This window comes from Buceros rhinoceros, unplaced genomic scaffold, assembly GCF_000710305.1.
Source record: "Buceros rhinoceros silvestris isolate BGI_N320 unplaced genomic scaffold, ASM71030v1 scaffold5281, whole genome shotgun sequence".
NCBI classification, from domain to species: Eukaryota; Metazoa; Chordata; class Aves; order Bucerotiformes; family Bucerotidae; genus Buceros; species Buceros rhinoceros.
In genome coordinates this window covers 73,262-90,098 of record NW_010393546.1, presented here as the reverse complement: position 1 = coordinate 90,098, position 16,837 = coordinate 73,262, and the positions used below count along the sequence as shown (strand labels likewise).

At 39.9% G+C, this 16,837-nt stretch overlaps 1 protein-coding gene across 1 annotated transcript in view; it reads left to right on the top strand.

Moving 5' to 3' along the window:
* The window catches only part of ATM (ATM serine/threonine kinase), a 69,887-nt gene that overhangs the window by 4,418 nt on the left and 48,632 nt on the right, over positions 1-16,837 (top strand). Inside the window, exons 5-20 of the mRNA XM_010144875.1 lie at positions 4,246-4,411; positions 4,734-4,972; positions 5,788-5,951; positions 6,328-6,497; positions 7,973-8,344; positions 8,903-9,097; positions 9,403-9,498; positions 10,494-10,719; positions 11,645-11,770; positions 12,488-12,613; positions 12,735-12,824; positions 13,838-14,009; positions 15,157-15,356; positions 15,802-15,884; positions 15,999-16,154; positions 16,597-16,672. Of these exons, the coding sequence (XP_010143177.1) occupies positions 4,246-4,411; positions 4,734-4,972; positions 5,788-5,951; positions 6,328-6,497; positions 7,973-8,344; positions 8,903-9,097; positions 9,403-9,498; positions 10,494-10,719; positions 11,645-11,770; positions 12,488-12,613; positions 12,735-12,824; positions 13,838-14,009; positions 15,157-15,356; positions 15,802-15,884; positions 15,999-16,154; positions 16,597-16,672 (2,657 nt within the window). The remainder of the gene's footprint in view (positions 1-4,245; positions 4,412-4,733; positions 4,973-5,787; positions 5,952-6,327; positions 6,498-7,972; positions 8,345-8,902; positions 9,098-9,402; positions 9,499-10,493; positions 10,720-11,644; positions 11,771-12,487; positions 12,614-12,734; positions 12,825-13,837; positions 14,010-15,156; positions 15,357-15,801; positions 15,885-15,998; positions 16,155-16,596; positions 16,673-16,837) is intronic.

Below are 16,837 nucleotides of genomic sequence, written 5' to 3'. Positions count from 1 at the left end.
GAAGGAAACTGGAAGCCCTGTGAATTGGTGATGGGACCATGTGCCTCTTGCATCTTGGTCGTTGAGGTTTGAATCGATATTCTAAGGCCCTGTGAGGACATCAGTGGGTATTTGGTATTGCCATTGTGCTAATGAGTGAGGACACCTCTGCTCAGCTGCCTCACTCTCTCAGGAGGAGTCAGGACTGCAACAGACTTCACCTCAGATGTGCTGGTTACAACTCTGCACTGGTGACAGTGTTGGAGCAAGAGATTTACTACGTCCTGGGCATGGTCTTATCAAAGGACTGAGGGGTTGTGGTTCAAACCCATTCACTGTTTGATAATCCCATCAGGCTCATGTGAAAATCCAGTGGGGATTGGATATTAATCAGGGGTAGTTTGTATTTGACAGATGTAACATCACTCGTAAACGCTGCAATACCATGTATACTAGAACTACAGTAGGAACTCAAAAGCAAAGAGCACTACCCACTATATGACCATTGATGCAGCTGCTGCATTTTTTAACATTTCCCTGGCCCCTACGTGTAAACCACAGTTTGTCTTTACCTGGAGAGGTGTACAGTGTGCCTACAAGCTTCTGCCACGGGGATGGAAGCATAGGCCATCAGTCATAGACTTGTACAGAAGATTTTGGAAGAGGGCAGCCCCCCAGAGCTCTTAGAGTATGTTGATGTTGTTGTAGTATGGAAAAACACTGCCCATGAGGTGTGTAAGAAAAGCAAAGAGATAATGAGAATTTTACTAAATGCGAGATTTGCACTCGGAAGAAATAAGGGGAAAAGACTTGCACAAAATATAGTTTCTTGGTGTCAGATGGCAAGATGGGTGCTGTTGCATTCCTACTGACGTGATTTACAGCGTCACAGCGATGGCATCACTGAACAAAAAAAAAGGAAGCACAAGTTTTTCTTGGGACGGTGAGGTTTTGACAGATGTGCGTCCCTGGATACAGTCTGCTCATGAAGCCATTGTAGCAAGTCACCAGGAAAATGGACTCATTTGAGTAACAATAAGATCCACCGCTAGGCTACCAAGTGTACCTGTCAGAAGAAATATTGGCCATCTCTGAAGGAATCTGGGCACCATTTGAAGTAGTGGCAATGGAATCACAAATGCTGCTGGCTCCTCACCTGCTGGTCCTTCGTTGTTTGCCAAATGGAGAAAAGCTTATGATTTTCCATGCAGGTGTGACCAGGAATAAGTGGACTCATAAGGGGAAACAGAGATGCTCTGGCCTACTAGAGGAGTTGATGGATTGGTCCAAATATTGTGACTTTTGGGGTGTCACCCAAGGTATTACCACATGCCCAAGAAGCCCTGAAATACGGCAGGCCTTCAAAAAATAAGTAATATGTCCTGTTAGCAAATGGTTCTTGCCTAATTGCTGGCCACTGATGAAGGTGGAAAGGGCAGGAAGCTGTCATGTGGAGTCCTGACCAAGAGGTGATAGAATTTGATAAAAGGTGAAGAACATGCAGAAGTTTTAAGCTGTAAGACCGGCCGTTGATGCGGCATTACAGAGGAAAAAGCACATATTTTACCTGACCCTTGGATGGTGGTCAGAGACCTCTGGGACTGGTGTATGCAGTGGAAACAGGGCTGGCAGAGGTGAGGGAGGCCTATTGGGATTGCTACCTCGTGGAAAAACATCACACGTGATTTGAAAAAAACTCAGTGTAAGGGTATGACATGTGATTAGCTACATCCCAAAAGCAAAAGCTACCAAAGAGCAAATCAACAACTATCAATCAGACCAGACTGCTCGAGTTCCTGGCATCAACAAAGTCCTGGACTGGGAATGTAGAGTGGACCTATTTGTGACTTGATGTAGTCAAGGTCTTGGAAAGTGAATTTTGTGGCAATATGGTATATCAGAAATAATTGAGACTGGTAATGGATCTCTCTGCGAAACAAAATCACGAAATTATGGACAGATGATGAGATTGACCTAGATATACCATATCTTCTCTTATCGCCAAGCCCGGAGTCTGGACACTGTTTTAACGGATGTAATTTATGATGCAAGGAACCTTCCACTATGTACCATGAAACGAGTGAGTATCAGGGAGGTGTAGAGCAAGGGGCGGAAAGTCTCACAGCCTACTGAGCTGGTGTAACTTGAGTGAGGAGGTGGATGTCAGAGAACTGCAGTTTGACCTTTGTTACGCTGCTGTGCAGTTTTTAGGAATGTAACTTTTTTCAGATAAAACATAGGTAGGTAGGTATATGGGAAAAAAACTCAGCGTAACTGGCAGAGATAGCAGAACCAAACTTATACAGGAATGAGTGATCCACCAGCTGGTCTCACCTCATAGCTGAGCCTGCTTAAATGATCCAGTGACTGGCTACGCCAATCAGTGAACAGCAGCTCAGAGCTCTCCGCTGACCGGTAAACACAAAACAATCTGGAAGCTGCTCTCCACCTCCTAAAACTCACCTCAGACTGAAGGGGCAGGAGGGGGGTGGTGTGTCAACACAGTTCTACCTTTAGGCTGTGGAAGGCCTCCAGGAGTGCCTGGGACCAAGCTCTTACAGCCAGAATCAGCATGCTTAACACTGTGCTGCTCCTGACAACCGCTGCTCCTCAGCAAGGAGAGGGGAAGGACAACCATCTTTCAGCAACTTTGTGGTTTGTTTGTCATTTCCAAGGCACTAAATATGCAGATTACCGTGCAGTAATCAATGTGTGCATTTAGTCTGTCCTGACCTAAACCATGCTGTTAGGTTGAAAGGTTTACATTTATTCAGCATGTCACTTACTGAGTGAGGTAGCAGACAACAGTGACACCTCTTCACCCATACACACACCGACCAGGCTTCGTGTTCAGCTGTTCCTTAATCTGTGGAGGTAGTTGCATTGTTCAGACCACATTCACAGCAAAAATTCATGTGATAGTCCGTTAGTGCTCAGAGACCTCATCCAGTACCCACTCAGGCACTCAAAGCAGCGGAAGATTCTCCATCTGTCTTCCAGGAAACACCAGCCACCAAAACAAGGCGGAATTGATGCTGCTGGGGAGGCCTCTTTCCGCTCTTGCTGCTTAACAAATTACACTGCATCTTCCTTACTCTAAATAGTCAAATGTTTTATTTACTGCGCCACCCCTTGGAACTGAAGTTAGTACGTCTTAGTGTTTCCAGAGCTTAATTTCACCTGTCTGCTGTAGGAATTAAGGCAGAATCTGGTGAGTAGTAGAGTTGAGGGTTGTGAGGCACTTCTAGGTCATAGTCGCAGTACGGTAACTTGTCATTCTGCATCGCAAGGACTATGTGATACAACTGCTTAGAGCTCGGCTGACTGTGAACAAAGTGTAACAGTCCCGGTAGTTGGGATTCCTGAAAGATCAACCTATCCTCTTCCTTAGAGAGAAGAAGGCCTGAGAGGTGGATGTCCGTTCATTCAAGGTGTTGTCCCAGAATAGCTGCCAAGGTCATGGGACTGAATCAGTATTTCTTCTTGCTGTGGTTCTTTGGAGCGGATGTTGTCCATTGGTGGTCTGAGGGACAGTATCGTGTCCCTTGCGGGTGGCATAAATGAAATAGCAATGTATGTGTCTTGTTAAACTGATGGTGATGGTTGGATCAGCAGCGTGCTACTGTGATTGGTATGAGGCTGCTGAAAGGACAGTGTGACGATTTCTACGTGGGCCTTGAGATGAGAAAGCAAAAATGTGAGGAAGGGCCTTTCCTTCAGAAACCTTGTAAATGGGAGCGAAGCGTCGGTGTGTTGGTCTGCGTGTAATGGAAATACGGGGAGCGTCAGTTCCAGCTGTTCTGACCTGTTTACCTCTTCTTGCTACACCGAATTCTTTGTTAACGTAGGTGTCACTGTAAATTGTTTCTGAGTACTTTTATTGTGTGTTCTGCAACAAATGGAACCCACAGTGCTGAGCAATCAACGTAGAGTAGAAGCTGATTCTGGAAGTAGTTGGGAAGGTTGGTTGTGTGGCCATAGCTGCTTTGCTCAGTATTACACGAAGCAGATCGTATCCCAGCTCAGAATGAATATATCTTTACTTCTGGTGTAGACAACACCACATTTTATTTTTTTCCCTAGTTGACTTTTGTAAATAATGACGTGCAGCTGAATTTGGAATGCTGGTTTCTGTGTATATAATGCAAGATTTTGCTTCAAACATTTTTATGTAATCTTCTCTAATATGTACATTTATATGTATTTGTATATTTACAACATATATACACACTGTACGATATATACTTTTCTTTAATGCATTTGCAGAGTTGCTGATCCTGTATGGCCAGTTATACCTCAAACCTTCAGGGAAGATTAACAGAGTCTTGGTGGCCAGGATCATTCACACGCTTACGAGGGGATACTGCTTCCAAACGGATGGGTCGAGTTCCGATATGTTTACCTTCTTTTCAAAAGCAATGCAGTGTGCAAGGTACGTTGCAAGTGCTCCTTTTGTGTGCCTACACCCACTTGCAGAGAATAACTCATTTTAAGTATTTGGGATTAGACTTGAGTAATAGCAGGTAATACTTCTTTAGCTGTGTTTTAGCTTTTGTTCTGCCTTCGAACACCTATTTAAAATACTAATTTAAATACTAATTTACAATACCAGTTTTTAAATTTTAATAACTTCTGCGTTTGTTAGACAAACAATATTCTGAATATACTTACTTGCTAGTATTGACATTTAAACAAACTCCTGTGAAAAGAAGATTATTTCTTCTGGAGGTTTGTGTGTTTGCTTTGTGTTGCAGGCAGGAGAAGAATTCTGCAGGCCTGGATCATATTGTTGGAGCAATGAACATCTTCTGCAATAAGTTTGCTGTCAACTGTCGCATACGGATTTGTAATTTAGGGGAAGAAATTTTGCCTACAGTGCTTTATATATGGACTCAGCATAGACCAAAGGATTCCCTGAAAGAATTGATAATTGAGTTATTTCGTCTCCAAGTTCATATTCATCATCCAAAAGGTGCAAACACTCAGGAAAAAGGTACAATGGAAACGTCCCTGTTTTTTTTCTGTCGCTGTATGTGATTGTTCAAATGATTGTGCCAGCTTTCTGAATTTTGATACTGAGTCTTATAAACATCGGTGGCAGTGCTGATTACTTGTCAGCGGTTACGCTATAGGTTAATCCTGAGCGAAAGTGAAGATGAGTTTTCGAACTGTATGCACTAAGGGAAGATTAATTGTATTAAGTCCTGTAAAGGTTGGGGTCTTCTTCTTAATCAAAAGATGATTTTAATTACTAAATCAAAACACAAAGCCTTTGGGAAAAGGAAAATCATAGTTTAGATTGAGTTTAGACTGCCACATGTATTCATATCTTGCCAGGTTTATTTAAGCCCAGAAATAACTAATGGTCTAAGTCTGACACTGTTTAAAACTGGTCAGAGAACATCACTCAGTAATTGTATTTATCTGTCATGGCCGATTTCAGTTATAGCATAATTTTTTTTAAAAGTGGGGGTTTTTAGCTTTGCATATGGAAAGAGTTTATAATTAGTCCAAGTTTATTCATTGCATTTCATTATCATTTTTCCAGTTAGATAAATAATTGTTTATTGGAAACTCCTACTGTTCCTACCATAATTACTTGTATACGCTGACTGAATTGTCTCTTAAGTTTTTTCACTTTTTTTACTTTATTCAGTCTCCATTATAAGACTTGTCTTGCAGGCCTGCATTTATTAAGCTCTGTGTGCTTTACTCTGATTTTGGCTGATTTCGCAGTGACTAGGTATGTTTACCTATTGTATCAAGTGGGTGGTGCATGTTATCTTTTAATTGTTTTTGCATATACAGGTGCATATGACTCAAAAAAATGGCGAAGTATCTTGCATAACCTGTATGATCTGCTGGTGAATGAAATAAATCTCATCAGTAGTAGAGGGAAGTATTCTTCAGGCTCACGTAATATTGCTGTAAAGGAGAATTTGATTGAGTTAATGGCTGATATTTGTCATCAGGTAACTTTTTTATTTGAATGAGAAGTTAACTGCATTTACTGTATTGTATGTTTTCCTTTTTAAAGTAATATGGCCTTAGGATTTCCTCAAAGTCGTTTACTGAAGTGTTAGTCTGTGTTCTGTTGTGGTTAGTTTTTAATTTTTGTGCAATTTAGAAACGCGTGGATTCCTAAATTATACTAGTTTCACCAGTGTTTCCTATTAGACAACTACAGTATAACTTTACCATGGTACAGTAAAGAATGACAAATAAATCTGCTTGTCTCTTAAGGTTTTACACGTAGTAAAAAATAAGCCTGTTTACTTTGATGTTTCAGTTTTCCTGTAAATACTACTTATTTTTACTTGCGTTCTTCTTAATTTTTCTTTATAAAAGGTTTTTACAGAGGATACCAAAGTTCTGGAAATTACCCAGTCGTATGCTGTTTCACAAAGAGAGTCCGGTGATGAAACAGCGCCAAGCAAGCGCAGGAGGATTGAACTAGGCTGGGAGGTAATCCGAGACAACCTGCAAAGATCCCAGAAGGATTTTGATGTCATACCTTGGTAATAACATCTTTACATGAAACAAATATCACTGCAGACACCTTTTAACATCTAAGTGTTCTCCTGAATATGTTGTGCTTTCAAATTAGGTGTCTGCCCTGCTGTACTTAAATATTTAAGTGCTAAGCTCAGATTCTCAGTGCATTTGGAAAGCAGCGCGTAGCATTCTTGGTGCTCTGGCTTTAAAAACTTTTGTTTTCTAAGACATAACAAATGAGGTCTGTTAAACTGTGTAGTATATTACTGCCTCTGATTTTTTACCTGTCTTTTGTGCAAGGCATTACTAGTTCTTATATAAGCGTTGTGTGTGTGATCCCACTTACGAGTATTAGGATATGCAACGAGATTTACTGCTGTCTCAAGCTGGCTGTGGCATGGGACAGCAGCTGTTAACGGTTTGGCCATTTTGGACCAGTTCACACAGTAATGTATACCTGTAATACCTGGCCTGAAAACTGTGACGTGCAAAGCCTGGCGTCTTAGCTTGGACCTTGGTTGAGGGGTATTTTGTTTGCCATGAGGGAGTTCTGGACTGGAGGTATAGCTACACGTCGTCTTGCACAGACTGCCGCAGGAGAAGGGCTCTGCGGCACAGAGAGTAGCAGGGAGTCAAGTCGTTAGAAGACTACAGCTAGTCTTTTCCAGAACTTAGCAGCTGTAGTCCTAAGCCCAAGCATGCTGACTTTTTAGGTAAAATAGATTACTGACTTTTTAGGTAAAATGGGTTACGCTGGATACTGTTACTGTTCCTCTCTGTCTTCCTGACTTTCCTTGGACACTGCTGTACGAGATACCGAAACAGTGTGGCTGCTTGCGAATTAGGTTCTGGGCTGTGGCGGCAGGTTTGTGTCTGTTTATTGCTCTTGCAGTATTGAGGCAAAGCGGCTGTCAGGGTCCAGCTGAGAACTTAACACACCGTTCTGTGTGGAGGTGGAAATCTCCAAGAAATACTGTGTGTACTGTAATTTACTAATTTAAGTAGAGTTGCAACCACTGCTGTGAGCACAACCTTTCCAATTTACCATTCCAGCTTAACATTTTGTTCATTGATAGATTTTATTTTCCTTACCTGCAGAGATGTTGTTGTGAAGTTTCCTGTTTATGTAGTGTCACCCTTGAGGTCACTCCCTGGGTCAGACCATATAACGGGCTGGGCCAGAAGAAGAAGAATGGGGGAGTTTGGCCTGAAATTTTCTTCCCTTGGGGTCAGAAATCAGTGAACTCAGCTTGTAAGAAATTAGAAATGAATGAAGTCAGTTTGTAAGAAATTATTAGTGATAGTGAGGCTAGATGAGCAAATTTACAAATAAAAACAGTAGAAATACTGAATCTTTAACCTTTGAGAGTAAACAAATCATCTCAGTACTGGAAAGTACAAGTGTGAAATGACAGTCAGAGAATGCTTTGTTCATTTACTTTTGAAGGTGCAAATTCACATATGTTTGATATTAGTTGCCTCACTTTGTGTTTTCAAGGTTACAGGTTACAGCTCAATTAATATCGAAGTATCCCATGAGTCTTCCGAACAGTGAGCTGCTTCCCTTACTCAATGTCCTTCACCAGCTACTACCTCAGCAGCGCCGAGGAGAAAGGACCCCGCACGTGCTGAAGTGTCTGACGCAGGTAGCTTTGTGTCAGAACCAGAAAACTGATTTGAAGAGCACCCGTGAGCCGGAGCTCCAGAGGACCTGGGCAAAGATTTGGTCTCTTACCATTCGTAGCGTAAGTTTCCAGCAAATCGAAGTGGACAGCTTTGGACTGCTTGAAGCTATGATTCAAGGGAATCTTGTTGCAACAGACAAAGAACTCTGGAAGATATTTTCAGGACCTGCATGCAGGCCTTCAAGGTAAAATGAGAAGCAAGGATAATGTTGTGTGTCGGATTCACGTTGCTCTTTACCGTGCAGCCAAACCCACTGTGTTATTCAAAATAATGTTGTTGTTGTGGCTGTATTTCTAGTTAAGAACTGCCCATGTGTGTGTTTTAAGCATTTGAAACAGACATAAATATGAAAGTCTGAGAGCAGAGGCAGAAGAGGAGAGGCAAGCATTTTCAAATTTAAAATTGACTAAAAACGTAAAATGGACTACAGATTTAAAATCTGACTGAAAGAGATGTTGATTTTTTGAAGTTAAAAAGTAATATTTTCTCCTAAATATATTTTGATACTGAAATGAGTATCTGAAACAGTCTTTCAAATAGACAGGAAATGTCTGTAATAGCCAAAATGCGGCTCTTGAAAACGCAGATTCTAGTAAAGGAGTTTTCCAGTACGTGTGCTTATTAACTTGTGTATATCCTTGATGCTCCCCGAGCATCCAGAAGTACTGACTTGGCTTTAGAGTGCTGGTCAGCAAATACCATGGTGTTTCTCACAAACGCCTGTGTTCCCTTTTTGTTATAGTTCTGCTGTATGTTGCTTATCATCAGTGATGTCTACCTATTCAGTGCCAGAAAACTTGGGCATGGGAATGGAACAGAATAACTGTGACAGAAATCTGGATTCCGTGTCAAAGGAGGCAATAATCAAATGGGTGCTGTCCTGCTATTTGGAGGAAGAAACGGAGGAATGTGCAGAGTTGCCTTCTGTGCTCTGCAGGTAAGAATTCGCGGCTTAATTTTATGTGTAGGGTCACCCTGTAACACAGGAAACTGCTCGGGGAGAAGAGGACTGGCAGAATTGTATTATATTAGTGCTTTGGCAGAGTTTATAGGGTTTTTAAGCTTACTGTGGAATGTCATTCGGGGGACGTAACTTAGTTATCTCTCCATAGCAAATACATGAACTATGTGTTAGAGGTGTTGACTGAAAACTTTGGCTTCGCTGTTAATCTCATTAATATTTGGGTGCACTTCACTTGTCTGATTGCAAGAAGATACAAGAAAAATTTTCTTTTATTACAGTGATTTTCCTCATCTTATATTACAAAAAATTCTTGTGAGCCTTACGATGAAGAACTGTAGAGCTGCCATGATTTTCTTCCAAAATGATGCTAAATGGTACGTTTTAAAATCAATCATAGATACTTAAGGTGCTTATATTTGTCATTTTAGCAAGCAGAGATAATGAAATGCATGATTCCTCAGGCTCTTTTGCATCTTTCTGTACAACATCTTTCAGACCCCATAAAGACAGCAGTGCTTTGCCATTTGTTAAGAAGCTTTCAACAGACATTAAAATAATCTCTTGCTGACACGAGTCAAAGCTTTAGGTACTGAACAAAATACCTTACAAGGATTACGTGTATCATCTCTGCAGCAGTACAGCCAAATATTTGGCTCTTTATCCGTAAATAGATAAGGTATTTTTAACTCGCTACAATAACATTTTTTGGATAATTTGTAACTTTATACAAATACGTATTCATGCTTTTTAACATTACCTTCCATTCTAAAGGAAGCAGGTATCTTAAGAGCATTCTGGAAGATAGATGCTAAGTAGAAAGTTGATTAGGTGCTTATTGTCCATACGTCCTCACGCTGCTCTGCCTGTATTTGTGGCACCAGCCACACGTTCTCGAGTCTGTCGGAGTCATTCTATGACTGTTGTTGCACCTTTCACTGGTGATATGTTCAAGCTCTTGAACTATATCCAGTTTCCTCTTAATGAAACTGAAACATGTATAACTTGTTGTGATGGAACTTAAGACTTACGCAGTAAAAAGTTAAAAATACCAGTTTAAGGGGTTTTGTGAATTTCTGCTCCAGTTGTGTAAAAGCGGAGGGTCAGCTGTCTTAACACAAGTCAGATGCTGCTACATGAACTACCATAGAACCTGTGATCTGTGTGCAGGCTTCACTATTCCTTGCAGTAGTAGTATCCGTTCCACAATGAAAGTCACCTCACAAATTGAAGATCAACTAGAATTTGGAAGCACAAAAAGATAAAGTACTTTATTTTACTTTTGTTTATTTCTTGTATTTAAATCACAGCTTTAAAGACTGGTAAGTCATATACTGGCTGCTAAAGTAAAAACTATTGTCTCTTCTTCAAGTGTGCATCACTTACAAGGGAAAGAAGAAAACAATTTTTCTGATGTTGAAGAGCTGTACCTGCAGACAACATTTGACGAAATGGATATTTTCACAAACTTTGCAGTAAATGTTGCAGATAAAAATGTGACTGGTTCAAGACTTGCCATCAACCAAAATCTTAGGGAAACACTGGAGTACTGTCTTTTAGCAATGTCAGAAAAGCTGTTGAGCAGCTGTGCTCCTAAGGTAAGTTAGAAATTACCGTTATAACCCTATATTTGTGCTGCCAAAGAATGCATTTTCAAGGCAAAGCGTATATAGATTTTCATTACTTATGCCACTACAAATGAAACAGAAGCATTTTAAAAACTATTCCAATAATACAAAAGAGAGAAGTCTGTATTTCTGTACGTCACTGGCAAAATATCCAAAGTTTTTGTCAGTAAATACGTAGAAGCTGCATAGAAGTGGAAGTGTGGGCGAAGTTGCCACGTAACCCACTGTCACCCTGATTTCTGCAGTGCTGGTTTCGGCTTCGGTGCCCCTGTAATGCTTTAAGCTCTTGCCAGCTTTCAGTGAAGACAGCCTGAGACACAGAGGTCCCACGTGGTCAGGTTTTGTGAAAAGAGGCAGCTGTGTAAAAGAGTAATTGTAGAGAAAGCTGCGAATAGGGCCTGGATTAACAAGAGCACAGCCAGTGCTTGAGGAAACTGCTGAGCTCCCTCTACTCGGTGCCTTTAGACAGCATCGAAATACTGCATCCAGTTTTCAGCCTCCCACTTCAAAACAGACGTTTGGTGCATTCAGTGGAGGCAACTGAGGTGGTGGGAGACATGGGGGAAACTGGGCTTGTTCTGCCTGGAGCAGAGATGGCTTTGGGGGATCCTCCCTGTGCCTGTAAGATTGTCTATAAAACAGAGCCGTGCTTTTCACAGTGGAGTATTGAGGGAAGATGAGACACAGCAGATGAGGTACTGGCGATTAGGAGCTATAACACTTACCCCTCGTTTTGCACCTGTAACGATGGCATGTGTGCTTAAGTTTTCCCATCTTTTTTTATAGATACTTACTTGGAAGTGTTTTAAAAAGGCTCTAAAGGATTCTGTATTTTGGTGAAAAAGTTAAATGATAAACGACTGGTATTCATACTGTGTATTTTATTTAGTTTAAGGTCATTGCTGCAGAACACCTTGTCCGATGTGTCAGTCTCTTGATCGGTGTTCTTGGTTGCTATTGCTACACGGGTATATTTAAAGAAGAGGACGCCTGTAAATCAAAGTTGTTCCAGAATGCTAGGGTAAGCAGCAATGCATTGGAGGGCTAATAAAAATTAGAGAAACCATTAAATATAAAGTATTTTTTTAAAAATTCTGTTCCTAATGACACATTTTTGGAACATGAATACTTCCACTGGTTTCTATTCTAGAAAAGGCAGTTGAGAGGTTTAAATATGTTACTGCTGCTGAAAAGTCACTGAAATTCTGTCAGTACACCAATGCTTCAGTTTGCGGTGGAGCGTATTCTAAATACTGATACATTTCTCAGTTGCCCCTTTAAAAAAATAAATCATGGAGTTGAATAAAGGACTACTTAGAGGATAACCAGTCCTTTCATTTATAGGTCTTTTATGCAGGAATTTAAGATCATTTGATGGTTTAAACCCGTATGAAGACAGCTACTATTATTATTGCTACTACTACTATCAGAGGTGGTTCCTTGCCATAATATGGAATCCCCAAACTTAACACATTGTGGAGAGATGCTGTATTTTTCTTCTGTGATGAAAATATTAATGTTTCCGGCAGGGCTAGGTCATCTTTTTGTCAATTCTGAGTAGAATGAGTGAAACAAAACTCAAAGAAATAAAAAAGCACAGACTCGCTGATGCACACTATAGATATCAAAGCTGTGTGTGAATGAGAATCCCATCCTCTTGTCTGTGTGTGTGCTGCGTGTGTGCCAATGTATAAAGGAGTTTAACTGAAGTATTTTAACTGTGTTGTATTTTTACTAGTCTCTCATTCATTATGCTGGAGAAAGCATTTCACAGTCTAAAAACAAATTAAATGAAGATGCCCAGGTCTGCTCGCTGAGGACTTTGATAATGCAGTGTACAAAATGTTTGTGCAATTGTACCAAGGTAAAGTTTATAAAAGAATTCATTTTTCTTTCTTCATTAATGGGATTGCAAAGTTGAATATCATACATATAGTACCTGAAAAAGATGGGTTAACCTCTCTGTACATCTTGCTTTCTTACAGAACGGTGCTAATAAGATGATGTCTAATATATTCCTGCGTTTGTTAACATCAAAATTTATGAATGATCTTGTAGATATTTGCAAAAGTCTGGTAAGTACCTTCTGTCTGTTTCTAAATACAGTGCTCTTCTATGAGAGGATTGTTTTTACAGTATAATAATTTGCAGGCAAACCAAATGAGATACTACTAAAAAAAAAATCAAAATACATTAAGTTTTTTAGAGAATTCCAACCTGGAACCATTTTTCTCTAGCATTTGAACACAGGTGTAGGGGAAAAATGAGAGCAGATGGATAACATTTGATCAAGGTTACCATGCCAGCTCACAATAAAAATCAAATTATGTTATTTTTGAAAATCTGTATCAGAGTAAAAGTACATACAGATTTTATGCCACGGAAAGCATTTCTATAACACATGACATTCAACATTAATGCACTTGTATAGTTTTAAAAAGCTTTTTTTCTTTTGTAGTTTGATGGACTTACGTGCCTTAAAACACTTTCAAGGTGTTTATTATATGGATATTAAATCTTCTAACTGTAAATGACTCTCTCACTCAGAAAAGTAATAGGGAGGCACATCAATGTGTGTAGCACATCTTAAAACTCTTTTTGGCACATCATCCTGTAGTCAGATCTAGGTAGGCAAAATCCTTGGGTTTTTCAAGTGAGGAGAAGCTGAGTCTCACCTTCTGTTAACTAGTCGTCTGGTAGGGAGAGTAGTGCTTAGTGTCCCTTCAAAAAGGTCACATGCTGCCTTTTCGTTTGTCTGTAGTTATGAAGTATAGTGAGAAGTTTGTGAGTCTTGTAGAGAGAATTGGTTTTCAACTACTAACAATGTCCTTGTCATCATCTAAACCACAGAGACCAGTACCTGTCTTAGGAAGCTCGTATCCAAAAGGGAATAGTTCAAATCAAACAGTTCACGTGAGTGGAAGAGAGGTTTATCACAAAGGATGGAATTCATCAATTCAGTGTAGCCCTTATTGTCTTCACCCGTTCTAGTTCACTGGGAAACTGTAGTGTCTTTCCTTGTGTTATGCCTGTGGTGTTTCTCCTGTCCTTAAAAGCCGGCTTTAAAAAGATGTGGTGTTTTTGTCAGATGACATTTTCTGGAAAACCGAGTGAACTGGCAGAAGTGGATCTAATGGGGAATGATCCTGAGGAGAGTATAATGGAAGCAGATAACCAAGTATCTGATGATCTGTTTGACGATCATTCAGTGACTGACATCAGTGATACAAATGAGTCTGGGGAGATGCAAAATGTAACGGGTAAATCTTCTCTGTGTCCAAAACTATTTGCAAAAGCTTGTTTTTACAGATTGCTCTTTGCTTGAAAGAGATAACAAAATCGTGCTGCTTTATTAATAGTTGGAGCAGGTAATTGTTGAACGAGGTAGTTCCTAAACAATAATTATACTTCTGTATTTCATGAGTGTTTTAAATATGTCAGTGAAGTGTTCCAGCTCGTTTGGGAGGAGTGTTTTTTTTTGTTTTATAAATAGTAAAATGCAGGCAAAGAAGCTATCTATCTTGTTCAGAGTCAGGCAGAGGTTTTGGCAAAGAAGAGACTAGAAAGTGTGTCTGTAGGATGCTTGTCGCTGTCATTAGGCATTGCTTCATTTTCGTAAAAGTAGTTCTATTTACTGATCAGTACATCTTGACTAGGTCAGCTTGCTTCTATCTCTGCACCTGCAGAGGTGCAGGAGCATGAATTTGTCTGATTATTCCTGATAGGCGCTACAAGTACCGCTATTCTCTTTTGGTTTAGATTCTCTGTTAAAATGGTGTGTATCTTAGTTTTGAGCCAGCACTGTTTATTACTGAATGAAAAGGAAATCAGGATGTTATATTAATGCCACAAACAGCAACTGGTCTGTTTTCCCTGTCGTGTTGAATAAGTGTCTTTAGAAGTATCTTCTCCAACCATCCGATAAATAACTAATAAGTCAAGTTTGCAGAAAGTTACGAGAGTTCTAAATGTGACAGGAAAATGGTATTTGTAACTATTTCATTCAGGCTACAATTGAAATTCCAGTACGGGTATTATCAGAGTAGTAATTGTCATCATTTCAGTTTTGGGGAAGCTTTGAATCCGTACTTTAAAATACATCCTAAGATATGGGTAACAACATAAAATAACACAGCTGCAGATGCTTCAGCTGAGTCATTTTAACCGTGAAGGAGAAATCGGCTATGTGTATGGGCACATAAAATTACAAACCTCTGTCTTAGAGAGAGCTTTTGTAGAAGTAGGAATCGTATTCGAGAAGCTGTTACTGGTGCAGTCAATAACAAATAGATTGCTGGTACGTTACCTATTCAGAGAACTTACATTAGTTTTGTAAAGACCTAAAATGTTACAAACTTATTTATTGTGCTCGGAGAAGCATTTCTTACATGAAAATCTTATTTTCAGGTGCTTTGAGCCCATTAGCTGAAGAACAGTTGACGAAGCAGGATTTACTTCTCCTTGCAATTCTGAGGTTCTTGTGTGTATGTGTCACTACGGCCCAAATTCAGACCGTGAGCTTCCGAGCCTCTGACGTACGGAGGAAGCTGTTAATGCTTACTGACGGCAGTGTCTTTGACAGTGCTAAGCCACTGCATCTGCACGTGGTGAGTGTGAGCTTTTTTTACAGCAGCCCACCTCTGTCTGTGCTGGTTTTAAATTGGTATATTCTTGTCTTTTGTGTGTCGTCCTGACAGACACGGAAATGGCTACTTTTAGTGTTTGAAGTGTGCTGTGGTTGGGGAAAGAGCAGTGAGAATTTGTAAACCAGAAGATAAAAGAGCTGAGAAGTATAAGCACCTTGCCTTTATAATTAATTATTTGATAAATAGCTAGAAATGGTTTCTGTAGTGGAATAGGATCTGTGTTGTGGTTTACAAAGGAAGTGTTTTTGACTCCAAAACCGTGTTACTGTGTGACAGTCTTTGCATGAGAAGGTGGTGAGAGTCTAACATGTGAGAGCTGACAGTAGGTATCCTTGCTGCATGATTTCACGTAAGAGTCACTGAAAATGTTTGATTGGTTTTCTTTTTTTTTCTTCTTATTACCCAGTACTTGGTCCTTTTGAAGGAGCTCCCTACTGAAGAACACCTCTTGCCTGAAGATGATATTCTTACGCTCCTTAGGCCTCTTTCGTAAGAGATAATCCATTCAGCATGCATTAGAGCTGGTTTAGTTCAACAGCTAGAGGATTTGGGGGCTGTTTTGTGTGTTTCAAGATATTTTTTCTTTCTTTCTGTCTTTCACAGTGATGTGTGTTCTTCCTACCGTCGAGATCAAGAAGTTTGTAAAGTAATTCTAAATAATTTGCTTCCAATAGCAGTAGGGTTGGCCCAGTCCAGTGCACATGCTGAAGAGACAAGGATTGCCCAAGGACAATTTTTGACAGTTGTTGGAGCCTTTTGGTATGTTTTACCTATTTAATGCAGAAGTCTTTTGGGCATACAAATTTTAATTTTGCTGTCATCGTGAAAACTGTAGTGCAGTTGTTTGTCTTGTGGTTGGTATCCTATACCTTTATCCAGCATTTAACTTTCTGTGTCACATTATATTTGTAGCAAAGAATCATATTGTCCTTAAGGAAGTATTAGAACAATAAATGCCTCACCTCTGTGTATTAACAAAGACTGTTCTCTGAATTGGACCAGTAATTATAACAAGTGATAACTTCGGCAACCAAAAATGGATATTGTTTACAATGGTAGATTATCAATAAAAACGTCAAATCCTCACAAATAAGCCTGTTGAGCACAAAAGAATTAGTTGTGAGCAGCAGAAACTAATTTGTCAGACTTTCTCAGAATTTTTGGTAACATTTCCTGTTTATTGAAACCTTCCTTATTTTAGGCATTTAGCTCAAGGAGGAAGATGCACAGCACCAGTAAGAGTGGCCCTTTTAAACTGCATGAAAGCCCTGCTTGAGGTAATCTCAAATTTCTGACATTCATTAGCCTGTTAAGTATTTACTTAAGGTGTACTTAAAAACGGTATCTGAAGATCTAAACCGTAAGAGGACATCAGGTTCATGACCACCTGAGGAACTTGAATATACGTAAGTCTATGGGACGTGATGAGACACATCCCAGAG